The following is a 13,090-nucleotide window of genomic DNA, read 5'->3' as shown; positions in this document are numbered from 1 at the left end:
ACTTCTAAACAAATGAACATAAAATCATCAATTTTAAAGATTTTATTGATTTTTAAAAACTGGCAAGCAAAATAGATATATGACTATTAGATTATTCAATAAAATCGCTGCCAGCCTTAATCATCGTCTCTACCCGCCTCCTCAACCGCCGGCAGGTCCAGGTCAAAATGTACCTGTCCAAGCTGGCGTAGTTCTCCTTGATAGTGGTAATAAGGGAGGTCTTTGTGGCATGGGCACGTCTATTGGTGCATGCTTCAAAGTAGCCCCAGGCCCGAAAGTCCATTTAATTAAGATCGGGCTGCTGGGAGGCCACATTTCCTTAGGAACGTGAGTAACTGCAGGATCTAAATTTGCCTAACTTTCAAGCTACCCTTATACACGGAGGCTCTTATTTGGACTACAGTTGAGCTAGAACGACGTTTTTACCTTTTTAGAAATGGCATGAAGTTTCAGCTATGGTTGTCAGCGCAACCCATAGTCTACAATGAGTTTTTAAGTTCAATATGGGTCCGTGAAGTCAAAAACCTAGAAATTTTCACGAATTTTCACGGTTTTTAACGTTTTTTAAATCTCAAAATCTGCCCCGTTTCACTTTGCTGGAGTACTATGTCCAAGCCATTTCAAATAGAGAGCTCTAGTCTTTTCAAGTGTCCTACTTATGTATCTGACAGTATCCCCAGCATGTTACATAACTCTACCTCATCTACAGATGGGCTGAGGTCAGATTTAGGGGGCCCTAGTCGAGAAGCCAGTTTAAACCACCGGCGCATTTGGAATCTGCCTTGTTGAACATATGCGCGGCCAGCTCGTTGTACACGTCCATCTTCGTCCAAAGATTTTTTTGTGCTAAAGGGTCATTACCTAAGCTTTTTATAGTGTGGTCAAACGTCCTGATTGGTCAAGTAGTTTTGGCGCTATGGCCGTTTAAAGTTTGTCCGGTCTTATTTGCCCCACCCTGTATATGTTCAAGATACTTTTATTCATTTTGAAGAAAATAATACACAATTTAAGGAAATATTTTCTCATTTTATAAATCATTTTTAATCTAATAAAATATTTTTACTATTGTTTTTTTAAAAAATTACCCAATATTTATATTTATTTATAGTTTTCACTGTATATTATAACTCACTAGCAACTGCTCCCCTAGTATCCAGGGACTTTAAGAGGGGTAAGATGGGGGTAGCTAGAAAAATGAAGATATCAATCTATGTTTAACTCAAGGAAAGTAAAAAAGATATGATTTAAAACTGCTAATATTTAGAAGTCTCAGCAAGAAAATATAAATTTTTTTTTTATAAGAAATCTTTAGATGCACTTGATTTATAAAGACACATCTTCTCCTAAAGACATCATATTTATAAAGATGCTTTCTTTTTAATGATGATATGATAATAAAAGTAAAGTACTTATCTAAATAATATAATCATTCTTTATTTTTCATATCCTTGTACTAAAGTAACAGGATGTCTATGTGTTTGTACCGAAGGATCTCGCTAACCGCTGAACCGATCGGGTTCTCCTTAACAGGGTAGCTTCTTATAGGTCCCGGGAAGGGTTATAACTATTTTGGGGGAGGGTACCACCATCCTCCCAAGAGAAATCGCTCCTAGAAAAAAATTACCCCTACCGAAAAAGAAACTTGAACGAAACGTAAACCAATTATTTTTCTAATTAGATATTTTAAATAAAAAAAACATTCAAAATGCCACTAGAGGCCTCTAGGGGCGTAGCCGCTAGTACTTAAAATACTATTAGATCTATAAGTTCAAAATTTAGAAAAATTCACTTTAAAAATATGTTTTATCCCCAATTTTGTTCTTTGTTAGTCCATTTTTATTATAGTGTATTAAAAACGCAAACTGCCTCCTGCGCTTTTTTTCAATTACAAAAATATCATATGAAAAAGAGCCTTTACATACACACTAAATTTTGTCATCCACGGTTTAAATAGAGAAGAGAAGGAATTAGAAGGAGAGAGAAAGGGGGAGAAGGAATGTGAAGATGATAAACAGAGTGAAAAAGGGAAGGGAGAGGGGGCAAAGCGCGAAAGAAAAACCTTTAGTTGAATTTTTGAAAGAGTCAGCGTAGCATACAGATACTACGTGTATGTTTTTTAAAGTGGTTTTTGAACTGATATAGTGTACGTACATATCATGAAGAATTTGTGAACTATAAAGGAAAAATAAAACATATTATAGTTATAGAGTAGCAGTGCTACTTGAAATATTCATATGACATAAGTTTGCCCTTAACATCTAAGACCATTATAATGAGTCAACAGCAAGCCGGCAGAAAAGTGAGTAACAGCGGCGGCAGTAGTGCAGCTGCCAGCGGGCGGCTGACCGCCAGCAAACCGGATGAAATTGTGGTCGTGCTGGTAGGTGATGCTAGGGTTGGCAAAACCTGTCTGGCCACCAGATTTTGTGAGCATATTTTTATACAGGTAAACAATAAAGAACATTATTTTTAGTAGCGAAGCTACTCTATAATTCACAATGTCCGTCCGTCCGTCTGTCCGTCTGTCCGTCCGTCTGTCCGTCCGTCCGTCCGTCCGTCCGTAATTAATGAATTGGGGGAAACGTGATTTTCTCGGCTCCTATAAAAGATAAAGAGCTGAAATTTTTTGACAACATTCCCATCATTAAGGAGCCCAATTAACTATAAAACATCAATGGCGGTCGGACTGCTTTTTAGCAGGTTTTAGGCTATTTTTTTATATTTTCCAAATTTTCCCCATACCTTTGGTGTTTATGGTCCGATTTTCAAAATTTTTTCAGTTAAAGATATCAAAATTAAATTTCCCGTCATTTGAAGAAAACAACAATGACGGTCAGACTGCCTTTTTGCAGGTTTTTGGCTATTTTTATATTTTTCACATTTTTCCCCATATCTTTGGTGTTTATGGTCCGATTTTCGAAATTTTTTCAGTTAAAGATATCAAAATTAAATTTCCTGTCATTTGAAGAAAACAACAATGACTGTCAGACTGCCTTTTTGCAGGTTTTTGGCTATTTTTGTATTTATCACATTTTTACCCACATCTTTGGTGTTTATAGTTCAATTTTCAAAAATTTTTCAGTTAAAGATATTAACATTAAATTTCTGGTGTTTTAAGAAAAGAAATAATGGCGGCCAAACTGCCTTTTAGCACAGGGAGGAAGGGAGGGGACAATGGGCAATTAATTCAATTTTATAGTTGTGACACTTTAAGGTTGAAAAACCAGATAATTCCAGATAAAACGAGTATTTCTGATAGTGCAACTTTTATTGGAAATTTATTCATTTTTAAATTAATTTTAATTCAAAATGCACCATCCCCCAAATTCTACTTTACTAATAGCCTCTGATTATCAAGATAAAGAACTTGGTAGCAATTCATTTACTAAAGAATATTAGTTTTAGAATTTAGCGTAGAAAAATAGCATAAAACCATCTTAAGATTTTAATTATAAAAACAGTCTAAAAGGATTTCAGGACCTTTATGCATCTTCCCTAAAATGTAGAACTTAATCGGATCGGTAACCAAATTCTTAAGCTATAAATAAACAAAACTTACTACTTTTTATTGGATATTAGCGCAGCTTACTATTATATGTGTATGAGCATGTTATAAATGGACGTACGGATTTTCTAGTAACAATTGAGTTTTTATTGTTTCTAAATCGTAATCCTATTATATAAAGTAGTAAGCGTTTTTTGTCTGTCCCGAAGGATCTCGCTAACCCCTGAACCGATATTGTTCTCCTTTACAGTGGGGAGGTTTTAAACTATTTTTGGAGAGGGTTTCTTCATCCCCTCCCCCCCAAAAATATGTTTTTTTACTTCTTTGAAACTCAATTTTAAAATGGGATGAGGTCGACTTTTCCTCCTCCTACCAGTGCCCCTAGAGGCTTCTAGGGGTGTAGCCGCTAGTAAATAATAAACAAGAATCAGTTAAAACAATTGTATTAAAAATTATTAAAATAACAACAAAATCTACTTAAATAATACATATATGTATATATCATATCACAATAGAATTGTTAATATAAAACAATTGAATCAAAAATGATTTATGGGTATAGTCCCATTCGTGGCAACACCCCTTAAGGGGCGATTCGTCGTATTTTCAAAATTGCTTGGGGCTGGAAATAGGAGAAAAGCTACTGTGAAAATACAAAGAAACTCCCCTTAAGGGGTGTTGTCACGAAAGGGGCTACCCTGATTTAATTACAACAAAATAATAAATAAAAATAAAATCAATTAGATTAACTTTTTAAAATCTAAAAAAATTGTCAGTTTAAGACGTACTACACAGTTACACACACTAGGTATAAACAAAATAACTTGATAAAAAATGTTTATGAATAAAAAAGGTTGCAGAATAAAATGTCTCAAGGATATTTCTAGTTTTGTATTTAGATTTATGGTTCTAATTCCTAATTATATTTGGTCTAGTTACAAAAAATTTACTTTTTATTGATAAAGTATTAATAAAACATATTTTGGAAAGTATCAGATAAAACAAATTGATAAAAGTAAAATAAACTTCTAAATGACCCCCTTTTAAATAAAATTAAACAAGGATCAAAACATTCATCAAAGCGAAGCTCTGAAATGGAAGGACAAACGAATATTAACACTTGTAGATTGTCAGAACTGAATTAGCAGAATATTAATGCTTCAGTACAAACAATATTGTAAGTAAATTTGTTGCAAAACTGCATAAATAGATAATACTGTTTAAGGACATACTTAAATTTTTAGGACTTGTTTACAGAGATGCTTTGCTTATAACATTGTATAATAGGAATCAGTTTTCAAAAAATCTGAAGAATCGGATAATTAGTTATCAAAAAAGTTAAAAATCGACATGTTTCAAATGGATGTACGGACATTCTGGTATTGATTGTAGGGTTGCTACGCTTTCTAAATTGTACCTAACTATTACAGGAATCATCATGCAAAGTTTGGAATTGATAGGACAATTCTAACCTGTTTAAATTAACGAAAAGAGCTAACTCTCTGTGACTGAGGTACAGACGGACGTACGGACGGACCGACCGTAATCATAGAAAAGCTTCGCTTAAAAAAAATAAAATTATGTAAATGTCAAACTACAGACCACCCCTACACGCTGCAGATTCCCTCCGTGATGTAACTTAAATTCTTTCTTGCACGTTCGCACCATATCAATAACATCTTCTTTCAGGAAAGCTAATTTTCTCTTTGTTAGTCATCTGAAATAAATATTTTTTATAGTGTTTATAGGCTTAACTGAAAGGCAAAAATATTAATTCGGAACTAATATAAATACCAATGAAATTATTACCTACTGCTACCTAGTTAAACAAGGATGACAACATCCATAAAAGCGAAGCACTGAAACGGTAGGACAAACGGACATTAACACTTGTATAGTGTCTGAACTGAATAATCAGAATATAGAAGTATAAGATTCGAAGCAAAATTGTAAGTAAATTTGTTGATAAACTGCTTGATAGAGCATAATGTTTATGGACATACTTACACTTTTAGGACTTGATTATAGAGTTGCTTTGCTTATAATATTGTTCTTTGTTGTTCCAGAAATCAATATACCAAAAATCAGATCAAACTGATAATTAGATCACATAAAAATTTGTGGTTAAAAAAGTAGAAAAATCAACATGTTTAAAATGGACGTACGGACATTCTGGTAATGGTTATAGAGTTGCTACACTTTCTAAATCGTACCTTACTACTACAGGAATCATCATGCAAAGTTTGAAATCGATAGAACAATTCTAACATGCCTAATTAAAAGCTATCTATCTCGGACGGACGGACGTACGGACCGACCCTAATTATAGAAAGCTTCGCTTTTAAAAACCATAACTGGAAATTACTTTTGGATATAGTCCCTTTCGTAACATCGCACCATATGGGGCGATTCTTCGTATTTTACACAGTAGCTTTTTTCCTATTTATAGCCCCTGCGGGAGGCTCTAACCCTGTGGGGCAATCATCTAACCCAATATAACCTAACCTAACCTAGCCTAACCTAAAATAACCTATAAAAAGCCATTTTAAAATACGAAGAATAGCCCCATATGGGGCGATGTTACGTAAGGGACTATTCACTATTCCCTTACTTTTCTCAAAATTAGGTACCTAATAAGAATGAAATGATAACCGAAAAGCAATCTTCTAACTGTTAATAATTAGTGGCAAATGTACAGTATGATTAAAAATGTCAATCTGTATGTCTTTCCCTTCCTAACATTCCATTAATTACAACATATTTTCTTAATATTTAAATTTCTATGCTTTGGTAGTTGTCAACTTTGTTTTGATAAAAAATGTATATATACCGTAACCATTTTGTTGTTCTCCTGGAAACCTAGGCAGTATCACATTTTCTGCTTGTTTGCATTTTATACAAGATTTCATCTGAAAAATATTCTTATTCTTATAGAGTTGCTTCGTTTTCCAAGTGATACCTAATTGTTATAGAAATCATCATGTAAAGTTTGAAATTGATAGGACAATTCTAATCTGTTTAATTTAACAAAATGAGCTAACCGTAATGGACAGACGTACGGACAGACCGACCCTTAAATTATAAAAAGCTTCGCTTTTAAAATTTTTATAAAATCATCACTAGACTAAATTTTATCTTGTAATGTAATGCCCTCTATAATGGAGAACTATATCAACATACAAAAAACGTATTTCTATATATAAAAGGATACAAATATTATAAAATAAAATATATTCTATTAGCGTAGCTACTTTATAACTCATTTATTTTAAATTTGATTAATGAAAGATATCTAAAAGCAATTTAATTATTAATTTAAAAAAAATAAATACAATAATTTATATAATCATAACTGCAAACAAATATTCCATAATTATTTTTTCATTATGATTTTAAAACAATTAAAGTAAAAATTTTCTGTCTGTTTGTTTATTGTTTACATTTTTATTATTGCGCTAGTTAGCATAAGAATGCCCCGTCATGTTGCATGATTTCTCGTGACGTCATTCATATTTTAGTCCCCAAAGTCAGTCAGAAACTGCTAAATTCATGCACATTCCCTTTAAGCCAGTCCCCAAAGTCTGAGACTCCTAAAATATGAATATTCGATCCATTGTCCCCTCCCTTCCTCCCTGCTTTTAGCAGGTTTTTGGCTATTTTTATGTTTGACATATTTCCCCATATCTTTGGTATTTTTGGTCCAATTTTAAAACTTTTTTGCAGTTTCAAATTTTTTCCCCCATTGTTATGTGCATCTAGTATGTAATTTACTTTAACCGTCTTCATCATACAAAATAAAAAAAGGTTTCGTGTTTATTTTCTCCAATAAATCTATTCTTGATTTTAATAAATACACTTTAAATCTACTTCTACGTATTCCCATCCACAATTTTTTGTGCTTCGCTACTTATGGATGTTGTCATCCTTGTTTTTATTATTTAATCACAATCTGCATATTTGACATAAAAATCAATAAATGTAAATATTAAATAAAATGTCATCTATGTAAATGAAATGAAAAATTCTTTATTATTCATAACAAATGTCCTATAATACTGTTATTTAATTATATGATATTCATATCAAATGTCATATAAAGACATATTGTTGAAATGGTTTTCTATATATTTTGTGTGTGTATATATGTTTGTGTGTGTGTGTGTGTGTGTGTGATTATTTGGTGTATAATAGTGTAGGCCTATTGTTTTTACTAATTGCAAATGAAATGTCTTAAATTATAAGTAATTGTCAGAGTATGATTTAAAACATGATTGTTTCATGGGTATTATATATGTGTGTGTGTTTTTAAGAAAAATATATAATATTTTATCCAAATATAAAACTGTAAAGATTTAGCAGTACTTCTTTTTCGTCTATTTTGATTCTAACTTTTAAACTGGTAAGTCTGAAAAACATTGTACTTTTTATTAGAAGTTTATAAAAGAATAGTTAATATTTTTTTATATCGATTTTATTTTTTTCTGACAAATTTATTTAATTAGTTAAAGAATACAATTCTAAATTAAAAGGCAAGATTTAATAAGGAGAAACAATATACTTAGACTGCTTTTTAAAGAAAGAAATATATTTCCAGCCTTCCAACTTTTTAAACCTTCTTGAACCCCAGCTATTTCTTCCTCCTTTCCTTTCTTTGGGTTGAATAGGTTTTATTGGTAGCATAATTATATGCCTGTCCCAATGGGAAGCCATTTTTTCCTTCCCTGGTAATTTAGTGATGGTAATAGCACCTATCTCTTTCTCAAAGCCCGAGTAGTCTTTAAATGAAAATATATGTATCATATATACACTGTAAAAAAATCATACATTTAAAGATTTAATTATATGCTATAAGGATATAAGAGCTTATGTGCTCCTGGTATCTAAGGGATAGAAGGGGTGAAAAACAGCCTAAAACCATCCTTGGATTTACGTTAAGCTTCCATTTAAAAGTAGAACTCAATCAGTATAGGCGCTATTAAAATCTTAAGCTTTAGACAAAAATAACATTACTACTTTATATAAAAAGTATTACTGTAAAAAGAATTATTTTTTTTACCGTGTGAAACTAGCCAACCCAAGAAAATGAGCTCGTCTTGGCTAATAACTGGGTTCAAACTTTTTGCTCAATTTTACTTTTTTTACTCCTTAGAATTTTGTTTTTCTTAAAAACAATTGTAGGATTTGTAGAATTTAATTCTTTATTTGTCTACATTTTTGTGATTAATTTTTATATTTAATTAAAATCAAAAAGTTCAACCTCTAATTCCATTCTTCCCACAGTCTTTAAGATTTAGAACCTTTAGAATTAAATTCATAGAAACTGAGAAACGAATTCCTTTTTTGGCTCGTAGATTTTTTTATGCTAATTGAAAATAGCAAAATTGTTTTATCTTTTTTAATAAATCATCAATCTGGATACAAATGGCATTTTTCAATCTTTCTTCCTAAACTAGGGCAGTAAAATTTACAAATTTGGACTTTTAGACGGTTGTAAAGTCTAGCCTTCTATTTTTAGATAAAATAAAGAATTTTTGCGACATTTTTTGACTATATTAGTCTTTTTAACACCAACAAATTGGGACATAATTACAACACGTAATCATTAGTTACATGTAAAGCTAGCCTGGTCATCAAAATCTCAGCTGGATTTCGAATTGTATCAAATTTGTCCGTAATAATAAAACCTTCAGGCTATTAGATAACACATAGAAAGAGGGAAAGAGGGGTGGGGGTGTCTGACGTTTTTTTATATCCCAAATTAGAACAATTTCCTGATGGGGTTTGCTACTAGCAGGTGTTGTGGGGGTGGGGGGGGGGGGAGTTAGGGGAGTCATCTATTTCTGTCTAAATTTAAATTGAGGTTTGTTACATAAACCTATTCATTTTTAATGAAGATTTAGTTTTTATATAAAATGTTTGAGTATGCTTGATATAAAAAGGAAGATTCATTCTCATCAAATAGGTTCATTAAAACGTTTTCAACTTTAAATTAGGACATTAATTTAGAACATCATTTTTAATTATAGTTTGTTTTAGATATTAGATAACATTTTAGAATAAAAAAAAATTCCACCTTTGTGTTGCAAAAATAAGAATATTTGAGACTGGGTTATTAAATTTGACAGCGTTATGTTTGAGAATTATTAGGTGTCTTTGAAAGAATGAATAGTTTGTCACGATTCCTTTATTTTTTTGAACTTCTATTGTTATTGACAAAACTCCCTCTGTGCTTTTAAATTGGTTTAAAAATGTAGAACAAATGTTTATTTTATGTTTGAAAAAAATCCATTAGCTTTGTCTTTAAAGATAATTTTGACTGATTTAAATACCATACTTGAACCCTATTTAAAGACATAATTATCCTTTTTAACGGGGGCTTTTTCAACCAAAATAGGGCAGAAAAATTGGCTTAATCATTATTACTTACCCCCCTCTACTGCTATTCTTACTATTTTCTAATAAGTAATTTTCTACTAATCCCCACCTCACCCTTCTCTATAATAGTGTCGTGCTGTCGTTATGGCCTGAATCTCTTGAAATAGGAAATCAGTTTATTATCATGTCCTATGTATATGACTACATGGTTCTATACAAGGTTTAGCCGTAAATTTTACAAGCTATATGGAATTCAAGTTCAAATAAAACAGGACTTTGCAGCCGTCATATACCTGAAAAATGTTGAAAAGGCGGCTTCTTCTTTTTGCTGCGAGCAGTTTTGTGGTTGCGGCTGCAAATTGTTTAAGAACATTTTGATTGTTACGGCTAAGGCTGCAGATTATTCGAAATTGATCGGTTGCGGTTTGTTAATATGAAATTCAGACTTCGCAATAGAAAAAAATGTTTTTAGGGGACATTTTCAAAGCCAAACCTTGCTTTAAAACTTTGACACTGGTTTAGTAGTGTGAGAAATAGTTCGGGGCGGTTTCTAGTTGTAAAACTGTTGATGAATAATCAGGCTATTTCTAACAACCAGGTCCAAGAGAAAGCCTGTACACATGACAATAGACTTCTCACGAACTAGGCTTTTTTATAGAGAATAATTATATACATCATTCATTATATAATTGCATACAAAAACATGTAATTTTATATTTTCTTTTTTATGTGTCTAATATAATATGCAAACTTCTTTTATTTTTTTTCATGTGTTTCAGAAAAAAACATGTTTGCTTAGAACTTGTTTTTAATAAAAGAAAATAAAACATGTAAGTCATGAATGATAAGGATAATTTTCTTCATAGAAATATTCTTAATGTTGCTTTTTTAAAACGGTATTATATGTAAACCACAAAAAAATGAAACACAACTATATGATATTAAGATAAGTTAAATTGGAGTTTAAAATCCTTCACTTTACAAGGAAGTAAAGCTTAATTACTGAATGTTTGGACGTACAGACAGACTTCAGCTATAGAGTAGCTTCGCTACTAATATAATTTATGCAAATATTTGAAAGGGGAGGGGATGTTGTTGTCACACACAACTATTATATTATTAAGCCAATTTAGATACACACATTTTTTTGTTGTTTCAAAAAAGACAAGTTCAAAATTTAAATTGTCATATTTGTATTATTTCTAGATTTGTAGATTGGCCTTAATAGCTTCTTCTTTGCAACTTCAGGCCTGCCCTTATTGTTATAGTTCACTGGGTCCAGGAATTTTAAACATTTACAGGTCTTTTTTAAGTGATCTATAAATACAATTTAATGTAGGGCAAAAGTTACTGATAATAGTAAACAAATATGCAATTTTTTTTTAGAAGCATGGCATCTCTATAATTCTTTTTTTGTGCATCTAAATTTGACATTTTTTTATGAATTGAAAAAGTTCAGTACAGACAATCAGAATGTGAGTTCGCATAATTGGAATAAGGGTTTGTTAAAGTTTTTCAATTACGGCTATCTTGATTTTGTTTTTTTAATGACAATGGATTTATTATTACTTGGATCTTACACCAGATTACATGTACCTTAATAAAGCGAAACTTATAGCTGGCTAAAATATCGATCCCAACCACCCATCCAGCTCATTTATCGCATTCCTTCTCTTCTAAAGGATGGACGAACTGGCCATAAATTAATGTCCATGTTAAATTATTCCTCCCCTGTCATAATATCCACGTATATTTTATATCCATTTGAATAATGACATGCTATGTTGATTGCTGTCATCTGAACATAATGGCTTTTTGTCAATTAAAACATTATGGAGACTTTGTATTTAATAAGTACTTCTTGTCCTTATAAAGAACTTGTGACGAGACTGCGAATACAGGGATATGTTAATAATTGATAAATTAATATTTTTAAAGTTAGGAAAGTACTATATTATATCTAGCACTCCGAGCCAGCCGTAAACAAGACACTTATTCAAATCCGTTTAGCTGCCCTTTTAGGAATTCGGCCGAAAATATAAAAAAAATAAGCTATCTTATTTCTAACGTATGGCAGCTTTTTAGTAGCTGGCTGGCCGATAAGAATTATAAAAAATGTAATACTTAGCAAACTAATAGAAAGATTATTTTATCTTCTAATTAACTATCTCTTTATCCCTTAACGAGACGGACAAGTCAGATGGCTTTTTAAATATTCAATTGAATGAAATATTTTTATGTCAAGTATTTAAAAGAAAAATAATTTTGCATGCTTAAACTCGAATACAATTGTTAAGAACTAGGAAGCAATAAAAAGTGCCCTTTAAGCAGAGATAAGTGTTTAAAACAAACAATACTAAAATAAATTTTAAACTATCATGCAATTTTGTGTTATTATACCGTTTATTTTTTATTGTAGTGTGTTGTATTTTTTAGAATTAATCTACAAAATATTTTTTTACGCAATCCTAAAATTTGGCCAATTTCTCATCATATGTTTGTGTTGATTAACGATGCTGGGTGTAATTCCTTCAAATGATAGTGGACCACACCACCCCCCCCCCCAAAAAAAAAAATTAAGCGAGGGTGTCAAGAAGGCAGTTAAATATCTCCCTTCTACCTTAAAAAAATAGTTTTTAGTTTTTAAGCTTTGTTAGTCTGCCCCCACCCACTGAATATTTACATATCAATTCTTAAACCTAAATACTGAGAGCGGGGGGGATATGGTTGCTCCGTTGGGCGCTTGTAGGAGTTGCCAATGCTGTAGTCTTACGACATATTTTTATTATAAATCATTGTTTAATGATGAAATTTATCTTTATCATTCATGCTGTGTTTTATTTCTTGATTATGCTTGCATCAATCACAAATTTATCATCGTTTGACACATTTTTTCCAGCATAACTTTGAAACCGATTGATATCCGCTGATTTAGAACCGGTTCTCACTATTATTTAAAATCTCATATATCGCATAGTATTACAGACAATTTTCCACTAATATTAAATAAAAATCTTAAATTAAAATTTTGTTACCCAGGGACTTCGGCCCCTCGGATCTAATAAAACTAGTTTAAATTGTACAATTTCCATTTTGATATCCGCGGAAAGCTGTCTATAATACGTTGCGATAAATGACTATTTTAGAAAGATAAGAGCGAAATAATACGAATTTGCACCATTATGTTGAATTTTTATTGTTTGCAATATT

General features: G+C 31.4%; 1 protein-coding gene across 2 annotated transcripts in view; it reads left to right on the top strand.

Moving 5' to 3' along the window:
- The first annotated feature begins 2,062 nt into the window (after positions 1-2,062).
- The window catches only part of LOC145320707 (uncharacterized), a 37,653-nt gene continuing 26,625 nt past the window's right edge, over positions 2,063-13,090 (top strand). Inside the window, exon 1 of one of the 2 annotated variants that reach the window (XM_080162829.1) lies at positions 2,063-2,446. In XM_080162829.1, the coding sequence (XP_080018955.1) occupies positions 2,273-2,446 (174 nt within the window). In that variant the 5' untranslated portion in view covers positions 2,063-2,272. The remainder of the gene's footprint in view (positions 2,447-13,090) is intronic. The other variant, XR_013880245.1, reaches the window with a different exon arrangement.

The sequence above is a fragment of the Acartia tonsa genome, chromosome 1, assembly GCF_053477335.1.
Source record: "Acartia tonsa isolate MP-2025a chromosome 1, ASM5347733v1, whole genome shotgun sequence".
Lineage (NCBI taxonomy): Eukaryota > Metazoa > Arthropoda > Copepoda > Calanoida > Acartiidae > Acartia > Acartia tonsa.
This window is presented reverse-complemented; position numbering and strand designations above follow the sequence as displayed.